At 38.4% G+C, this 21,162-nt stretch overlaps 1 protein-coding gene across 5 annotated transcripts in view; it reads right to left on the reverse strand.

Annotated features, from left to right (window-relative positions):
* Positions 1-3,686: 3,686 nt before the first annotated feature.
* slc26a4 (solute carrier family 26 member 4) overlaps positions 3,687-21,162 on the reverse strand; it is a 65,319-nt gene continuing 47,843 nt past the window's right edge. For all 5 annotated transcript variants that reach the window (XM_043713675.2, XM_043713679.2, XM_043713676.2 and 2 more), the window contains exons 17-21: positions 20,459-20,689; positions 18,456-18,510; positions 15,052-15,197; positions 13,750-13,833; positions 3,687-6,777 (exon numbers count right to left, since the gene is read on the reverse strand). In XM_043713675.2, coding sequence (XP_043569610.1) covers positions 6,754-6,777; positions 13,750-13,833; positions 15,052-15,197; positions 18,456-18,510; positions 20,459-20,689 — 540 coding nt within the window. In that variant the 3' untranslated portion in view covers positions 3,687-6,753. The remainder of the gene's footprint in view (positions 6,778-13,749; positions 13,834-15,051; positions 15,198-18,455; positions 18,511-20,458; positions 20,690-21,162) is intronic.

Raw genomic sequence — 21,162 nt, forward strand, 5'->3', positions numbered from 1 at the left:
GATGTAACCTTGCTAACCAGTCTCCCATGAGGAACCTTGTTGAACACCTTACTGAAGTCCATATAGATCACATCTACTGCTCTGCCCTCAATCCTCTTTGTTACTTCTTCAAAAAAACTCAAACAAGCTTGAGAGACATGATTTCCCACACACAAAGCCATGTTGACTATCCCTAATCAGTCCTTGCCTTTCCAAATACATGCTGAAAAATATGTTGCTGGAAAAGCACAGCAGGTCAGGCAGCATCCAAGGAGCAGGAGAATCGACGTTTCGGGCATAAGCCCTTCTTCAGCCCAAATATATGTACATCCTGTCCCTCAGGATTCCCTCCAACAACTTGCCCACCACCAACGTTAGGCTCACTGGTCTATAGTTCCCTGGCTTGTCCTTACCACCCTTCTTAAACAGCAGCAACACGTTAGCCAACCTCCAGTCTTCTGACACCTCACATGTGATTATCGGTGATACAAATATCTCAGTAAGAGGCCCAGCAATCACTTCACTAGCTTCCCACAGAGTTCTAAGGTACACCTGATCAGGTCCCAGGGATTTATCTACTTTTATGTGTTTCAAGAATCCAGCACTTCATCCTCTGTAATATGGACATTTTTCAAGGTGTCACCATTTATTTCCCCACATTCCATATCATCCATCTCCTTTTCCACAGTAGATACTGATGCAAAATACTCGTTTAGTATCTCCCCCATCTCCTGCGGCTCCACACAAAGGCTGCCTTGCTAGTCTTTGAGGGGCCCTATTCTCTCCCTAGTTACCCTTTTGTCCTTAATGTATTTGTAAAAACCCTTTGGATCCTCCTTAACCCTATTTGCCAAAGCTATCTCATGTCCCTTTTTGCCCTCCTGATTTCTCTCAAGTACTGCCTATCTCCCCAGACCAACAATACAACCCTGCCTCCCAAAACAGTATTAAATGAAGTCATTAAAAGTATACTGAAATGAACATGATTTATGTTCTGCCACTTCCATTTTTTGCATTCCAGACCCCATCATCTCCAAATCTCCTCTATAACTGTGATCAACTACTATGAACATCATTGTAGACGATCCATAGCAAGTTAAATATTTAAGCAGTGAGTTCTTGTATAATATCTGGAGAGCAGCTCTGCCAGCTATAAATCAACTTTAAATGATACATGACTCAGCCGTTTTCTCAATAACTATGTGGTGGAATTTACACCTCGTCTACTGGCACATTTTCAAAGTGGTTGGGTGGAAGGAGGGGTGTCACATGAAATGACTGGCAGGCACCAAATTCCCTTCTTAGGAGATGGTTCAAATTAATTCAGTTCATTCGCTAAAGTGGAGGGTCAGCAGGTCACCTCATCTCTTATGACCAGGAACCAGCCTGTTTATCTCTCCAGCCCTGAAAAAATGCTAGGTTGGCTGGCACCAAAAATGACAGTCACCCTGCCTGCATTGCCCACCATCCTCCTCCAATGCTTTGCCATTGTCATCTTGCTGGAACACAGACTCGATTCTCATCTTCCTTTCCAGGGCATCACTTGCAAGCCTTTTCTTCCTGCTCCTCTACCATTACCCTGACTTTCCCTGAGGATCTATCCTTAGCCCCTTCTTATTTCTGATATAATTACTGCCCCTTGATGACATCTGTAATGGAACCTTTTTCCTTGGATGGTGATGGCTAGCATGAGGGGACACAGCTTTAAAATGAGATGTGATAGATATAGGTCAGATGTCAGAGATAGGTTCATTATTCAGAGTATTCTGTGGAATGCCTGCCTGCAACAGTAGGTGACTCGCTAACTATAAGGGCATTTAAATGGTCATTCGATAAATATATGGATGATAATGGAATAATGTAGTCCAGATGGGCTTCAGATAATTGCGCTGACCTGTGAAACTTGAGGGCCAAATGGCCTGTACTGCACTATAACATTCTATGTTCTCTGTTCGAAGGCATTGCATTTATGTTGCCGTCAACCAGTTCTGGCCCAACACAACCTCTCCCTTCACCTCCACTGTTAACATCATTAGGCCACTCTTCAAACATTCAATGCTGGATGAGTAGAAATTTACTCTGAGTAAATATTGAAGCCATCATCTTCAGTTCTCACCCCAAACGTGTTCACAAATGCTATCCATCTTAATGACCACAATCAAAGCCCAAACGTGTTTCCAAACTTGTCATACTTGACCTTGAGGGGATTTCTGGATATGTATTTACACAACTCAGGTTGCTTACATCCAACTCCATAATATTCCTCAACTTTATTCTGCCTCAGCTCATTTGAATGTAACCATGACTTTGTTACCTCTAACTTTAACCATTTCACCACAGTCTTGGCTGGTCTTCCAACCTTCTATCTTTCATAAATGATGTTCATCCAAAATGCTGCTGCTTTTGTCTTAGCTTAGACTAGGTCCTCATCCTCTAACATCCAAGTGCTTGTTGATCTACATTGATTTTGTTACACCTAGATTTTAAAATTTTCTGCCTGATTGTGAACCCCCGTATGCCTTTTCTTCTCCAGTCATTAAAGGTTCATTGAAGCCTCCTCCAGTTCCACAATCCTCTGACAATATCCACATTCATCTAATTCTAGACTGTTGGAGTACCTTTGATTTTCATTGTTCCACCAATGGTGGTTGAGCTATCAGTTTACAATCTCTATCCTCTTTGCACATTTTCAGTGCATTCACTCACTCGCTTCTGCCACTGTTGATGCCCTTCTTGTTGACTGTCAACCAGTACAGACTGCTCTCACACTTGCTGAGATGAAATCAACAGTGAAATCTTCCATGCTCAGAGGTTGTCCTCCAATGCCACCTCAAGTTTTATTTCATTGAATGTCAACACCCTTCTGTATGTAGTTAATGTTCTCTTTGCATAGCACTGGTGGGGTTTTATTTCTCCCGCGGATGTCAAGTGCATGACCAGCTGGCATGTTGAGTTCCAAAACTGCACTGCTGGCTACAAATCAGTTGATGCCGTGTTTTAGTGGCTGCCTATTGCACATGTAAGCCAATGCCTTTACCAATGAACACCCCATAAGATTGACCAGCACCACAGACACTTTAGAAAACAGCTGCTTTGGAATTCATAGTGACTAAAATTAAAACAACACTTGGCAGTAGCAATGTGTCATCCCGGGTGTCTGATAAGCAAGGCACTGAATGTTCCCACCAGCAGGTTAAATTCAAGATATTGCGCTTACAACACATCATCTTGTTTCATAAATATCACATATTGGAGAACAGGACAAACAAAATTATCCTGTTAGTACTGTGGATTTTGTAGCTCCTAATTGTAGATAACTAGAAATTAAAATATTACAGACCATCTAAAACATTATACTGTCCACTATTTTAACATTGGTATTAAACCAGCTGGTTTTAAATCTATTAAATGTTTCCAGCAAGCAAGTGGACTGATTTATAATGAGTATTAATCAACTAATATTTATAGGAATAATCAATTTATGCATTCTACCAAATGTGAAAATTATTTGGAACCATTTTACAAAGAAAATTTCAGTAACAGCTGATCATGAAACTTGATCTGGATCCTAAATTAAGTATAGTATATAATAACTTTGACTTAACTGAAAAAAATTGTTAGAAAGTTTATAATTAGTAAAACTTAAGCTTCATAAATTCACGGTTTTCAGAAAGATTTAAAACAACCAAAAAAATAAATTTCACATAACTCAAAAATTCAATATTCTTTAATTAGAACATTTAAAAAATAATCCGTGACAGTAAATTCAATACAAAATCAGAGTAGAACCAAAGTTGAAGCTTCTGGAAGGAATGAACTTAACCAGCTTGTCCTTTCATTTTAAACTGCATTAAAAAGTGAAAAATCTGACAACCACTTCCCCAAATTCTTCACACAGAAAATGAAGTAGTAAATGATTTTCAGACGTCAATTTCACTGTGTACAACATACATCAATGTGGGATTTACCCAACTAACAGTTCACCAGAGAAACCTCCAAGTGATTAACACTCTTAATTGTCTCAAGCACAAATGGGATACAAACATATCTGTGAAATATTAATCCATATTTTAAAACACACACTTAACTTCTCCAAAGGTGACCCACATGCTTCTATCAGCACGTGAACTATTGTTTTCCAGTGTACTTAATAAAACAGAGCACAAACTGCTTTTACTGGAGTTTAGTCAGTCTGTTTAATATTCAAAGAAAACTCCAATCTCTAGTTTTATTCAAGACTTAACTTTGTTTTACTTCTATCTTCATTGTTTTCAAAATTCCTGTTTCTAGTCATATTCTCTATCCATCGTCATTTCAAGACTTCAAGTTATTTATGCTTGCGATTTTCTTATCTTGAATGAAAATAAATTCAGCTCAAAATTCTCATTAGAGACTTTATGACTTTAAGCCCTAGAATAAGACTAAATTATGTGCTTTGAAGTCTCTCCAATGTCATTTGGAAGTTGGTGCACTCAGAATTGTATACAATATTGTAAATCACATCTTAACAATAGGTCACACAGGTTTAAAACTGACTGTTTTACATGCATCAACATACCTATTGATAACATCATAGATTGACTGAATCCTTTCAAATTGTGACTGAAAAGGCATATTCTTATCTTTTCAATGTTATGAGCTAAGGAGCTCATGAACAACAAATCAAATATAAAACTAGACATAACTTATTACAAATGCATATTGGTTATCATGCTTAGGTGGATTATATTGCTATGAAGTTCAAAATTACATGAAAGAGATATAGTTCTTGTTAGCTGTCTCGCAATAGTTTTTATTGATAGCCAATTTTTTTTTTGTTTTTACAAAGCCTTCTTAGAAAAATAGCACCCAATTAGGTGGATTAGGCTCCAGAATTAGACTATAAAACATCAATCAGAATTCAGTTAAGAATACAGTGCTCAGTTGGATCTCGATGCTTCTAAAAAATCAGACCCCTGGCATTCTATTTTGTGGGTAAACTAGATATAAAAACCAAACCAAACAGATCCCATTTAACTAGTCACATCATTAATGCTTTAAACCTTACCATCACTATTGCAAACAAAAATTATTTGATAACAAAAAACTCCCAAATTAACAATTGTTGCCAAAATATTTCCTTGACATTTATTGCATTTTTCCCTGCTGTATTATTAAAATACTATTTAAGACTGAAGATAACTAAAAATACCACTAACAATCAAATTATTGGATAATGAAGCATATTATCAGAAGCTATCAAATATAAAGTTTTTACAATTCAATAATTCATTTTCATCATACCCAGCAATGTTCTATGCTGTGCTTTGAATTCAGTTCAGATAGACATTTTTAAAAAGTCTGAATTGTGAACAATTCACTGAACATTCTGCGCAGAAAAGCATTTGGCTTTGGAATTTTTTGTATAAAATCAAAATCCTGTGCTTGGATTTTGGAGAGATTGCCGGATCTCCCGTAGGTCAGGGACCTGGAAATTGTGATGGGACAACAGTTACAGCCTTCCAGCAGGTGGTCAGTTAAGAAGCTCCATCTAATTATGGAGAGCAGGATGACTAAAGAAATAAAGTGAAATCAGAGGACCTGCAGTGATTTCTGGTTAGCAGGCCCACTGAGATAAGTGAGTGCTACCAATGCAGGTAGGAAACTGAATAATTGAAAAAAAAAGTGCAAAACAATAAGTCTTGCCACGTTTTTCAGGCCATCATTGTCAAAGGTGGCCTTTCCACGGGTCAGGCACTATCCTCTTGAACCTGGCTCAAAAGCGAGTAGGAGAGGGGAAAATAAAAGGAGGCCACACTGACCCCCTCTTGTCAGGAGGCCACCTCTATTCACCAGCCAGTTCTTTGACCTCTGCTGGGGGCTTGTCTGCTGTCGGGAAAATCCCGCCAGCTTCACTAATTTGCTGCTCAGTGGTATTTAACTGGCTCCAGGTGTTTAGCCACTGTAGCTAGTGCCAGTCAGACCTTTCAATTGACATTAGAGGCAGAATCACGCCAGTGAGCCAAATCCATTTCTGTAAGGCTTAGAACATTCTTAGTGTATATACTTAATATACCTTAGTGTATATAAAGTAAGCTGGTAACACAGAGATGATAAAGTTTTTAGAAGGTAGCGTTCTATGCCTAGTGAGAATTCACTGGTTAGATATCACATTTAAGGGTAATATGGTTCTTGTTGATTCAGTGCTCCTGGAGAGGTTGACTTTGGTACCTTGGTAGTGTAGCCTAAAAGGGTCTGCTACTACAGGTAATGATAGCAGGCGCCCATTATACTGTAAGAAACATGGAAGTGTTTGGCTACCACAGAAAATCTATTTTTGCAGTATTATGTTGAAAACGCTTTCGAAAATGAATGAATCATGCTATCAGAAGGAAACTGGAAACTGAATTTGATGCTGCATGTTACACACCAATTTGACCTATATGACAATGACAGCAGCTTTCTTTAGGCTACCCTACAGTGCAGCATCATTTCTTGCTTGTTAATAACATCATGCCTTTAATACCTATACAAAATGATGTCCAGTATATCGAGAAACCATGAATAGCTAATACCCAGACAAATATAAAAATCACCACCATTACAGGAATAAGTAATTTCTTCTATACATGTACATAAAAATAAATTCTGAGAACAATATAGATTTTACTAAAAATCATTCATGTTCTAGTTGCATAATAGTATGGAAGACAGCACTGAATCTGTATTAAATAATAATCATGTATGGATGGCCAGGAAATTTGCACTGTTTTGGGACATCTGGATATATATTCTTTAATAGCTGAATCCACGGTGACCCTGTGAAGAAATATTTGGAATAGAGTATTACAACTCTTATCTCAGGACAGTAAATTGAAATGCAACCACCAAAAGAAAAGACAAATGTTAAAATTTGATAACAATTAAAATTTTAAATGTAATTCACAACCACCATTAATGGCTACAAACTGATTTTCTAGAACACCTATCTTTAAGCCACGAGGCAAAATGTAGCTAATTGTGACTCTAGTTTTTTTTAAAACAAAGGGGCATGGCATAGCAATTGTGATTTTGGGTCACACTGACACTGCGTAAGCTTGAGTACCTTCATCCTTTTGTGCACTTTGTTAAGATACTAAGAATAATTTGCATGAATGTGATTTTTGACCATTGAATGTGCTCTATTTCCTTGGTTACTGCTCATTGGTTCTGCTAAACTAGCATGGAAAAAAGTGCAAACAATGAACTTCAACAGCAGCTCTACCTATTAAAATAACTGCTGTAAGCCATGAAGAGGAAGACCAACCAATTAAAGCAATTTTATCCAAGCATTTCATGGAACGTGGCAAGTAGCTTGAAACTTCATAAGCTGAGAACACAGGTCATGCAGATCTTGCTGTACATTACTGAAGAAGTCAATGTGCCACTTGTAACTGTTAAAGAGTTTAGAACCTGCATTCATACAGGCTTTGTTGGACAAATTCTTACCAGAATTCCAAGCTTTGCAGAAAGCAAGCCTTTTTGAAATAACGATAGGAGATGTTTAAGTAAACTCCCACATCAAATCCATTGACTTGCATTGTGTAGAAGGGATTTTCCAATAAGATTAGTACATATGAATTATCATTGTGGTTACTATTAACTGGCTAGTCAGCGATTTCTGGTTGACAAAGGTTGACAACATTGAAAAGGAAGACTACCTAAGTCTATTAAACTACAAAACTCTGCTTTTGCTAAAGATCATTACAGTATTAACTATAAAATATTTGAGGAATTTAGAGAGTTCACCAATTTTATTTCTCTCAGAGACAGTGCAACACTTCCTAAGTTAGCTGCTCTTCAAATGTGATCTTAGACAGTGAACGTTAACAGACTGTAGAGAAGCTCAAAGAAGCTTGAAATCAACATTTGCACTCCCTCCAGGTAGCACTGGATAAGCTGATGAAGCAGAAATCTTGACTCAGATGTTGGGGTTTCAGATCTCAGATGCTGAGGCACACTAGAATCCTGCTCAAGATACTCCGTTATATCTGCAGTATTTGTTCATAGGTTGGAAAAGATTCTTTGATATTCTGAAGTGCTTGAAAAAACAAAAAAGCGATCTCCCAACTTATTCAGCAACCAGTTGAACCATAACCAGGTTATCATTCTCTCAACATCATTTGCTCCATTATAGCTGGTTAGGTCGTCCATTCTTCATGGGTGGAACCATGCAGTTGACAATGACACCTAGCTGTATTTTCACCCAATGCCCAATTACATACAGTTAGAGTCAGACACAAGGATATGGAATCCGGAATGATGATCCTCCTCTTAAGCTAATTGTTAAGAAATGCCACCTTTGCTGAAATCAGCTAACTAAAATTATAGCTGAAAGAATCTAATAAGAAACCTCTATGTGGGTATTACATTTTGTCATTATAAACTGAGGTTTTCAGGAATAGAGAACTCGGCAAAGTTTTCAGAACTCAGTATGGCAAATACAAATAGGTTCTTCAGCACTTAAATGTATACCACTGTTCATATGATGAATTTTTGAAACAAAATGCAGGAAGAGAAGTCACCAAGAGAAGCTACAACATTGTAAACAGCCATCTGGGTTAAGAACTGATAGTAAATGAAGCATAGTTTTTCTTATACTTTACCCAAATTATAACAAAGATACTGCTCCTGCTTTCAACCACCTATGAATTGAGTTTATTCCTGGGTGGGTGCCAGTGTGAACACTGGTTGTTGTAATACTCAGTTCTTGCGAAACACATGTTTAACTGGATTCAAATTGCCTTGCCTAAATGGGTTTAATGTGTCTGTCAGGTCAATCTAACCTTTCCAAGTTCAAGAAATAGAAAAAGGATACCAGACATAATTTTCTGACAGTGCAATCCAGTCGGAAGCATTGCAGCCAAGTGACAAAATGGACAGCCACGTACAGCATACCTGTACATATCACTTTAAATTATCAGAAAATTAAGCTTCACATGACTTAACTTCCAACTTGCATTCTCTGACAGGAACACAAAGTTGGAAAGTAACCACTATTTATCCTGACAATTCTAAAAAGAGGGTAATGGGTATTATGAATATTCTCATCGCAACTACAATTATAAACAATATACAATGCTAGAGATTATGAAAGCTAGCACAATAATGATTTTTGCTGTTTATTTTCCCCAAGGGGTTTCTAAAAAATTTACTGTTGGCCTTTTGTTTCCCTGCTGTTCTCTCTCCTCCTCTTGCCTTTCTCTGAACAAAATTAAATCCAATATCCCATTTTTCCTTTCAGTCAAAATTGACTTTTATTCTGTTATCAACACCTGGATCTATAAGACCATAAGACCTAGGAGTGGAAGTAAGGCCATTCGGCCCATCGAGTCCACTCCGCCATTCAATCATGGCTGATGCGCATTTCAGCTCCACTTACCAGCGTTCTCCCCGTAGCCCTGAATTCCTCTAGACAACAAGAATCTATCAATCTCGGCCTTGAAGACATTTAGCGTCCCGGCTTCCACTGCACTCCGTGGCAATGAATTCCACAGGCCCACCACTCTCTGGCTGAAGAAATGTCTCCGCATTTCTGTTCTGAAATGACCCCCTCTAATTCTAAGGCTGTGTCCACGGGTCCTAGTCTCCTCGTCTAACGGAAACAATTTCCTAGCATCCACCTTTTCCAAGCCATGTATTATTTTGTACGTCTCTATTAAGTCTCCCCTTAATCTTCTAAACTCCAACGAATACAATCCCAGTATCCTCAGCCGTTCCTCATATGTTAGACCTGTCATTCCAGGGATCATCCGTGTGAATCTCCGCTGGACACGTTCCAGTGCCAGTATGTCCTTCCTGAGGTGTGGGGACCAAAACTGGACACAGTACTCCAAATGCGGCCTAACCAGAGCCTTATAAAGTCTTAGTAGTACATCTCTGCTTTTATATTCCAACCCTCTTGAGATAAGAGACAACATTGCATTCGCTTTCTTAATCACGGACTCAACCTGCATGTTTACCTTTAGAGAATCCTCGACTAGCACTCCCAGATCCCTTTGTGCTTTGTCTTTATTAATTTTCTCACCATTTAGAAAGTAGTCTATGCTTTTATTCTTTTTGCCAAAGTGCAAGACCTCGCACTTGCTCACGTTAAATTCCATCAGCCATTTCCTGGACCACTCTCCCAACCTGTCTAGATCCTTCTGTAGCCTCCCCACTTCCTCAGTACTACCTGCCTGTCCACCTAACTTCGTATCATCGGCAAACTTCGCTAGAATGCCCCCGGTTCCCTCATCCAAATCATTAATATATAATGCGAACAGCTGTGGCCCCAGCACCGAACCCTGCGGGACACCGCTCGTCACCGGCTGCCATTCTGAAAAAGAACCTTTTATCCCAACTCTCTGCCTTCTGTTAGACAGCCAATCCTCAATCCATCCCAGCAGCTCACCTCGAACACCATGGGCCCTCACCTTGCTCAGCAGCCTCCCGTGTGGCACCTTATCAAAGGCCTTTTGAAAGTCTAGATAGACCACATCCACTGGGTTTCCCTGGTCTAACCTACTTGTTACCTCTTCAAAAAATTCCAACAGGTTTGGCAGGCATGACCTCCCTTTACTAAATCCATGTTGACTTGTTCTAATCAGACTCCGCTCGTCCAAGAATTTAGAAACCTCATCCTTAATGATAGATTCTAGAATTTTACCAACAACCGAGGTTAAGCTGATTGGCCTATAATATTCCATCTTTTGCCTTGATCCTTTCTTGAACAAGGGGGTTACAACAGCCATCTTCCAATCATCCGGGACCTTTCCTGACTCCAGTGACTTTTGAAAGATCTCAACCAATGCCTCTGCTATTTCCTCAGCCACCTCTCTCAGAACTTTAGGGTGTATCCCATCGGGGCCAGGAGATTTATCAATTTTAAGACTTTTTAACTTTTCTAGCACTATCTCTTTCATAATGGCAACCATACTCAACTCAGCCCCGTGACACCCTTTAATTTTTGGGATATTACTCATGTCTTCCACTGTGAAAACTGACGCAAAGTACTTGTTAAGTTCTCCTGCTATTTCCTTATCTCCCATCACTAGGCTTCCAGCATCAGTTTGAAGTGGCCCAATGTCTACTTTTGCCTGTCGTTTGTTTCTTATGTACTGAAAGAAACTTTTACTATTATTTCTAATATTACTGGCTAGCCTACCTTCATATTTGATCCTCTCATTTCTTATTACACTCTTTGTTATCCTCTGTTTGCTTTTGTATCCTTCCCAATCTTCTGATTTCCCACTGTTCTTAGCCACTTTATAGGATCTCTCTTTTTCTTTAATACATTTCCTGACTTCCTTTGTCAGCCAAGGTTGTCTAATCCCTCCCCGGTTAATCTTTCTTTTCTTGGGAATGAACCTCTGTACAGTGTCCTCAATTATACCTACAAACTCCTGCCATTTTTGCTCTACTGTCTTCCCGGTTAGCCTCTGCTTCCAGTCTATTTTAGTCAGTTCCTCTCTCATGCCCTCATAATTACCTTTATTCAACTGTAACACCATTACATCCGATTTTGCCTTCTCCCTTTCAAACTCCAGACTGAACTCTACCATATTATGGTCGCTACTTCCTAAGGGTTCCCTTACTTTAAGATCTTTTATAGAGTCTGGTTCATTGCAAAGCACTAGGTCCAGAATAGCCTGCTCTCTTGTGGGCTCCATGACAAGCTGTTCCAAAAAGCCATCCTGTAAGCATTCCATGAATTCCCTTTCTTTAGATCCACTAGCAACATTATTTACCCAGTCCACCTGCATATTGAAGTCTCCCATGATCTGAACCAGAACTCTTACTCCCCTTGTTCTACGCCACCAAAGATCTCTACCGCCCTTACATTCTAACAGTTCCCTGAGTTACCTTTCAGTTTCACATGCCTGAACCCCACTTTTTTTTATTGGTAGCAAAAACAAAAATCAGATTCCTACTTCTCTTCAGTATCAAAGAGTCACATTAGACTCAAAACATTAACTCTGGAACAGGTTTTCTGAAGAATGGAAATCTCAAGGGATAAAGACTCTTATTTAAAAAGAAAGAAGAGCTCTGCAAGCCTAATGTGGCACAGAACTGTCAAGAGGAAGACAAACCACATCCTGTTCTCACAGCTGTCAGCCACCACATTCTGAAATTTGGAAAAAAAGATAGTGCTTGCCACTTTGACAGCTGCAGTTGAGGGGAAGTTCTGTTAAGAATCTCTAAGTCAAGTGTAATATTAGGGTGTCAGTGTGCCAGGTAAGTAGGGCACCAGCTGGGGAAGGGTAAAATGCCAGGAGTAGGACAGCAGATTGGTAGGAGGTAGGGTGCCAGCTAGGTGGGAATAATGTGCCAGGGATAGAATGCCAGGTAAGTAAGGGGCAGTGTGGCATGTAAGTAGGGGGCCAGGTTGGTGTAAGTCCAAGTAAAAAAAAAGGGGTGGGCACTGGGTGTAAGGTGATAAGAGAAATGATGCAGTATTCAGGCTAAGTCAGGGTGGCTGGGTGCCAGTTGCTTAAGTTCAGTGAGAGTGAGGGCAGAAAATGGGAACAACAGGTTGGGTCCAGCTGAGTTGAATTGGGTCAGGTCAGGCCAGAAGGGAGGGGTCGTGGCCAACAATGGGAATGGTCTAGTATAGTAGCAAGGCATCAGTTTGGTCAACCAAGGTCCAATCAGGGGTGTTGGCGTTGCTGGTGGTGGTGGCCTACCCGCATGTTTGAACTGGGTCCAGAGGCAGGGTTTGAGGCAAAGTCTTGGGAACTGGTAGAAGGCATGGGAGCAGTGTAATCGACATGAGTTACACTGTGTACTTAATACTCTAACCTTTTGCTGATTAACTATTTTACTTAATTTCATTAAAAACCTCCAAATTCCCCGATTTAAAACTGAGACTTTTGAAGGCTTCCACATATAGCGGGAATCTTTTGGAGTCTGCTATGATGGTGATTCTACAGGGTCCTCATGCGCAACTCCCATCCAGGGGATTAAAAACCATCTCGCAACATCCAAGCCATTATTTCTTTCTCCACAGATGCCGCAAGATGTTCTTCGTTCATTCTTTCACTTTTCCTCCCCTCATTTCCAATCTCTTTTCCTCTTCTAAATCTGTCTTAAATCTTCCTTCTGCGTCTAAAATTGTTGTCTCATACCACCTCTTTCTCACATTTAGAATTACAATGCACTATGTATGATCCAGATAACAGCATCTGGCTTATTTTTCCCAGAGCAATGGGAATTGCTCGGATTATTATTCTGCTATTTTAGTAGATCATTGCTGCTCTGCACTTCCACTTTAATTTATCCACATTTACTCTGTTTTCTTCACAGACGTAGCCAACCAAACTCCAGAGACATTGGTCTCAGTTTTGAGAATTCCAATTGAACTTGCAATCACATGTATATATGCCTGAGTATCTTGTCTTATATGTACTACACTTTAACTGATCTGTGGCCAAATTTGTCTGTAGGTCACGATATTTTAATCTATTTGTTCAATACAAGTTAGTTACAAAATAACAAATGTAGCTTATTGCATACAGACGGCTAGACTACATATTGCAAAATCATTTCCAGTATATTCTGCACAATTTGTGATCAATGCTGCACTTTATAATAAGCAACTATGTTTGCAGTTTCTCAATAAACTGATGCATTTACCTTTGCAACTTAGGTGCCAGCAAAATGAGGGATAGAAAAGGCTAATCATTCTATCAAGGGAAATTGTGCTCCAGGGAATGAAGAGGCAACTCGGTTTTAGGCTACTATTAATAAGATATTTTAAATCCAAGCATTTACCTGATTTTGATCTTCCAATTCTTCCACATCATCTTCCTGATCTGACAATGGAATTGGTTCTTTGGATTCCTGCATAAGTGATATCTAAATAATCAGATTAGTAAATGTTACTGTTCTGAAGCAGAAAAAGGATAGCAAGTGCAGATACCAAAGGCAGAAAGATGGTTTATTATATCTGACAGAAAATGAGATGTCTAATTTTAACACAACATTTAGTATTTTGTGTCTTTGTCCTAAAATACACTAAACATAGCCAAGATATTTTTCTGAAGCACAATGAATAGAATGTTCAGCAACTAACAAGGTCATATAGATTACAATTAATGACAGCACTCAGTGTCAGATCTGTATCTACAGTATTATTTGTTATATTTTAGGCGTGCACAGTATCGTTTAAGTATTTCTGTGACAAGACAGAATGCAAGCCTGTTTCAATTACCTCCCAGTGCCATCACTACATTCTTACAAACTGTTTCAGCCAAATGCAAGGAGTTGGGTGGGGGAGGGAATTCTTTCCATTTGCTGAGGAAGTTTGAGCTCTGGATGGGGCTCCTGGTTAAAATCATAAGTGACGCAAGTTACGAATTATAAATGGTACAAGGAAATTTCTACAAAACTGTTGGTTATTCATCCAATAATATTATTTTGTTTATTTATTTCCATGTTTGGTACACCTGAGTTGGCACACATACTGTTGAATCATAATCAGTTGTATTTTAGCCCAAAAATTTGATTTGTTGTTCATTAAATTGCCATTACATAGTACCTTTTTGTTTTTTTAAGCTTTCATTCCTTTCCTTATAAGTGTTCCATCTGTCACTAGTCTACTATTACAGAAGGTCATAAGGAGAATCGTACAATTGTCAGTTCTAACGGACATTCTCCGTTACATTTCATTCTTTCCTCCATAATCTAAAAGTTTGCATCTGAATGTTTATGCTTTACACAATTTGGTCCAAACATAGCTAATCTAAAAAGCATAACAAGAAAAACACAAAAACACTGCAAAATTCCAGTTCAAAATGCAATTTCTGTTCCTCTCACAAACCAACTCTTCATTGCTTCCATTTAAATAGATACTCACTGAATAGTAAGGGAGTGTTACTTCATGAAGTGAAAATAGTCAGCATCAACTGCTGCAACACTATAGAAGAGGATGAAGAGATTGATTTGATCTACAGGAAGTACCCAAACAGAATTTGCAAGTAAACAGTCTGTGATCCCCGACACCTTCTATGGATTTCCTACAAGATTTCCTATCAATTGGACCAGAAAACGAGTAACGATGCAATTTTTTCCCACCTTCTCAAAAATAGGATCTTCTATGTCTTTATACATAGTCTGAGTATGTATGTAAACAACAGCATCATGAACTGTGAGATACAGGATGTCCTTTTTAACATGGTCATCAAAAAATCCACAACTCTCCATTTTCTTCACAACGTGGTCTGAAATTTAGAATAATTTAAAAAATATTAAAATCAGAGACTCAATTTTAATCATAATACTTTCTCAGTTGAGGAATTCTCTTATTACACAACTTACTGGTAACCGTCCAAATATTAGAAAGTTATCTACGGATTACTAATATTACAACTAGGGAGGGCTACATAAATAGAGAGTATTAACCATAAAAATTACCAGCAAATCTTGTGCGTTGATTGCTGCTCTGGAGCACAGTAATATACTTACCTGACTCAACCAATTTCAGGTAATTGTGATTGCTGTGGATGCCGAGGTCTCAACGCTGTATAATTGCTTCTATACGAGAGGGCTTATGCCTGAAACGTGATTCTCCTGTTCCTTGGATGCTGCCTGACCTGCTGCGCTTTTCCAGCAACACATTTTCAGCAATTGCTTCTATGCGTCAGGGTCCAGTTGAATGACAGACTCTCTTTCTCTTTAAAATAAAAATCCTACTTTTTTTTTTAAATTCTAAGGAAGCTGACAAGTGTAGTTGTTCAATTCATCTGTGGAATGTGGGTGAAGCTGGCAATGCCAGCTGTGTAGCCCATCCACAAGTACCCAGGTATTGAGAGGCTTGCTAAGACCATTTCAAAGCACGTAGCCGTGGGTCTGGAATCACATTCAGGCCAGACCAGGTAAGGGTGGCTGATTCTCTCCTATAAATAAAGTGACATTAGGGAAACAAAGCAGGTGTTGACCACAAAATCACAACTGTTATGGTGCAGAAGGAGGCTGTCTGACAAACTGTGTCTAAGCATTTTGACTTTGTGTCAATCTCCTGTCTTTTCCTTATAAAGCTGAATGTTGTTTGATGATACCAGTCATAGTAACCAAATTTGAGATGTGTTGGTTGAATTTAAGTTCTAGTGGTACTCAGTGGATTTGGCCCCGAACCATAATCCGTTTTTTAGGTTAGAATTAGTCTGAACACTGTGACACAGGCAGTCTCACACAGGGCACCTCACACCTTCAATGCATTATCTGGGCTAACATGGCACCAATTCTTAAAGATTACTTGAGAATGTAACTTTAAAAATGTTCTGCAATTTACACATGAAAGAATTGAAACCAACATGTTCATTCTAAAAGATGAAAGACTTAACAAACAATCCAGGTCTTTTTCAATATATAATTTCAGTTACATCACATTGTAAACGTTTGCTATAAATTCTGTCTTACGATCTTATACTCCACAACCACCTGATGAAGATGCAGTGCTCAAAAAGCTAGTGCTTCCAAATAAACCTGTTGGACTATAACCTGATTTTTAACTTTGTAAACACAAAGGTGACAGCAATGATATTTCACCCCTCCAATTCTCTTACTAAGTACTCAGCTCTCTGAAGGGCAAAATCAAATGCAGACATAAGGAAACAAACCTCGGCATATTTGCTTCTCCACTTCAAAACCAAGTTAGTATGTCCCTTCCTGAAAAAAATAAGGTCAGTATCCTCCAAACCTGCAACCTCCAACTTGCTGAACAAAAGCAATGGACAGTTGGGAATATCATCATCTGCAAGTTTATCTCCAGTTCACTTGCCAGCCAGACTTGGAGAGATATTGCTGCTATTTCACGGTCAGTGGATCGAAATCCTGGAAACTCCTCCTTCCCAAACTCATGCCACATGAGATAAAGTTATCTTCTTTAACAGTATAGCTCAAGGGCTTGAAAATGTTGGCCTTGCTAGTTGCACTCTCATCCCATGAATAGAATAAAAAAAACTCCCTGCTGTTCCTGATTCTCTCAGAAATTATGCTTCCATTGGTGGTGATTGTGCTTTGCACTTAATGTATTCATGTGTTAGCCTCAATAGCTTCAACAGGCTATCCAACTATGGAGGATCTCAGTTGTGTACAGTACAAACCTCAGTATCTACAGAGACACTTTCCGGATTGGTTTTCCATATAGGGCTGGTATTCTCAATTTTCATCTTCAATTTCCAATTAGTGCTATCATGTGTTACTTTGCTTCATTGTGCATTGTCATTGTGAAATGACAACTGAAAAACAGTGCACTGTTATGTCAGGTGCCATGATCTGATTGACACATTTTGAAGCAAGTTGAACCACAGGTCTTAATTCAAGCTTGAAGGAATGACAAGTGTAATTTTAGAACTAAAGCAAAATTATCAAAGAGAATGCAACCCAACTGGTTTATTTTGCAGACAAGTTGAATCCTGAACTGCTCACTCCATTACACAAAAAGACAATTCTTGACTGTGAGCTGGTTTTACTCTGATGTCTGGGGTGAGGGGATGGAAGGGAGGAGAGAGAGAGAGACAGAGACAGAGACACACATAGAAACTGACAGAGACACAGTGACTGACAGAGAGAGACAGAGAAAGAGACAGCGAAAGAGAAAGAGAGACAGAGATACAGACTGAGAGAGAGAGAGAGAGAGAGAGAGACAGACAGTGAGAGAGAGACAGAGAGACAGACAGAAACAGAGACACTTTAATCACTTAAAGCCACTTCCATTGAAGCATCTTTAGGCATATCCTTGAACATCCTGAAGTCTCTACTGACTCTGCTAACCAACCAAAATTGTGAGATAACTCATTCAGAAGGCACTACAATACATGAGAGCAATCCTGTGCAGAGATGTTAAGGTGGTAGAAGAGCAAACACCTCCAAACAACTCGCTGAACAGACAGGCCATTCAAGCAACACCAACTCCACATGTGGCAAAGTCTACCATTTGTGCACTGGTTCAATCAGGCACGTCAGACCCTGCAAGCTGGAGCAAGAACAGGTTATCCTTGAACCAGAGGGTCTGCCTGAATAGATATCCAATTTATACAGCATTTCTTTTATTTTTAGTCATTTGTCATTTTGCACATTATTTCAGCTAGGAATACACATTTACTGTATTGCAATTTGCACACTAATATCTGAAGGGATATGCCCATTTTAACAGATTCCCATTGGAATCTCTCATTCTCATGTTGTTTAACTTAAGTCATATTTTTCAGGAAGGGAGCTACAACTTTGAGTGAGGACTGAGATCACTCATTGCATTTAGAACACAGACTGAAATCTATCAGTTTCAGGCTTCAGATCAGCATAATCTTTTTTCTTTTTAATTACTGGTTTAGAAAGAATAAAAGAAGCCTGATTTGAAGAGGAGATAATAGTTCATTAATTTTTGTTTTAAATACAAACTTTATTCCAAATGATTTTTCATGTTAATATTTTAAAAATTAAGAGTCAATGAAAATGGAATAATGAAAACTAATTACCGTCATAGGCTGTTATGTACACTTTGACACCAATTCGTTCAAATTGTCTGACAACCTGAAAAACAAATCAACAACATGTCAGCAGGAGTCAGTCAATCTGTGCACCACCTAGATTTTAAATATTGCTCAGGTAAAAACCATGCATTCAACACAGGAATACATTTGTATGAAATTGGTGAGTTCATAGCTTGGTTTCTCAATACAAGTACACAAAAGCAATTAACAGTAATCAACATTTATACATTGACGAGAAATAATTCGAGGAAACTACACTTAACCTGGTTATATTAATCTAGGAAAAATGCCAAATAGTTAAAATGGAGTCAAAAATTGCAAGAAAGAACAAACCAGTGAGCCTGTAAAATTCTCTGATACAGAAAGCAGTTGAGGTCAAGATACTGAATATTCTCAAGGAGTTACATGTAGCTTTTAGAGCTAAAGGGATCAAAGGGTAAGGGGAGAAAGAAGTATTGAATTGAATGATCAGCCATAATGACATTGAATGGGACAGCAGATACATAAAGGATCAAATGGCCTATTTCTATTTCCATGTTATACAGATTAAACAAGTGGATAATCATAGTAGACGTAACTTAACATAAAGATTAATTGGGTGCAAAAGTGTGGGAAATGAGAATATACAGGGAATCTTTGTTTAAATCTCCCCTTTTAAAGTTTTCTGTTTCAAAGTGGTTTCCTGTTGTTTTGTGTCTTCTCTCTTCCTTTAGCTCTCATTTCCCATTTTAACATCTCTTACTTCCTGGCATAATTTCGGGCCATCGTGCCTCCTGTGGTACATCATCAGCACAGCTCACTGATCGAATTGGTGGAGTTGGTACATTTGTGACTGCACTCTTCAGTCGAAGATGAATTTTTTCTTCCATAAGAGACAGTTTTCATCAAGTATTGAAGTAAACTTCTTTTTTTTAAAAAACAATCTTTGCATTTTAAATTCCTTTGGTGTTTGCACCGGTACTACTAGTAGAGGAATCTCTATGGACATAGTTTCTGCTGTACTGTGCTCCACAGTATTTTACCTGTATAGGTACAATAATTGTGAAACATATTCTGTACCTATACTGTGACTTTAAGCTTTCTTCATTTTGATTTGCAATTTATTTCAGCTAAGAAAGCATCATTGTATAAATGTATGGCACTAAGCTACGGCATCAGTTAGCTGGATGGCTGGTTTGAAAAGGAGAGCGAAGTCAACACCATGGATTCGATTCCAGCTCAAGTTACCATGAATGACCCTCTTTCTCAACCCTCGCCCTCAAAAATAGAAAAAGCATCAAATTGAGTGCAGGAAGAGGATTAATAAGAAATATTCCAGCCTCCTGCTGCGAACAATATAAGAACAGTCTCAATTAGCCAGATATCTTATTCATGGTCTTAAGATTCAAAAATACTTTCAAAAATCCAAAAGAACATCCAAAGATAACGATTACCATTGTTACAATTGTAGTTGTGCCCAGCTTCAGAAGTAGAAGGTACAAGATAAAAATCAATGTTAAGGTATGCTCAAAAGGGATGCAAGTCATTGAATTGAGGCTTAGCCCTGTAGCCCAATTCTAACCCACAATTCTTTCTAAATGACTCACCAATGTGAACACTGGATCTCTGAATAAACATCCAAATGGCTTCACCCTTCCAGGTGAGCATCACTTACACAGTATATATTGAAAAATTATTCCTTAAATACCTTTCATTAAAAACTCCCATATTTGAAGGAGATCAGGAGGGCAATCAATAAATCTACTAGAAAATGCAGCGATACATCAATAATGTAATTCACCTGCTGTTTCTAAAACCATAATAGAACACCATAGTTTAAAAAAAGTCAAACACAGAATCTGAACCAAAACTAAAACACATTGGAAATATGTGTATCTGAGGGAGAAAAGTTTAAATATTTTGGGAAGCACTTTTTAAGTTACTGGATGCTATGAAAAACCAAGCATTTTCAGTTTTCACTTCTGTATCAATAACAAATATTTACTCACCATTTTCATGATTCTGACTCCCACAAGATCAATAAATGAAACTGCACTAAAATCAAAAATAAGGCTATGAATGGTAACTTTGGGAACCAGGATTTTGATAGGGAGATCTGAATTCCAGTCAACTTTAATTTCCACTTCTTTTGAAGGGACATCCTGTTGTAATTCTTCTTGATATTCCTCATCATCTTCAAATGCTTCATTAGAAACACTTCCATCAGTTACAACACCATCCTAAAGAAAGATAAGCAAATTTTAAAACACTTCTGGACAACCAATTAAATTCATTAAGTTATAAAAAGTGGAAAAAAAAATCAATTTTAAACTGCTAGATCAACAACATGGGCACATTTTTATTCAGCCATAACTCTCATTCCTCACTTGTATACAGACTATCTAACACAGATGCTCATGATCACAAACAAAGCAAAAACAAAATGCAGAAGATCTTGTTCAACGTGAAGACGTTCATCATTTGTGGAGTTAAGTAGGTTTCTGGTGGGTGTGATTATTGATCAGCATTGGGAAGATTCTGGTGCAAATAGGACAAGAAACAATTTTCAACAAATTTCCTCTGCTGCATTTTATCTACATTTTTTGTCACATACTTGGTTTCAAAGGCACTAACACAGTTTTTAAAAAGAACAAAAGAAAAAAACTGGAAAGTCTCAGGATGTCACACAGAATTTGTGAAGAGAAAGAGAGTT

This window comes from Chiloscyllium plagiosum, unplaced genomic scaffold (assembly GCF_037043375.1).
Source record: "Chiloscyllium plagiosum isolate Xiang-an unplaced genomic scaffold, Cpla_swu_hap1 HiC_scaffold_23, whole genome shotgun sequence".
Taxonomy (NCBI): Eukaryota; Metazoa; Chordata; class Chondrichthyes; order Orectolobiformes; family Hemiscylliidae; genus Chiloscyllium; species Chiloscyllium plagiosum.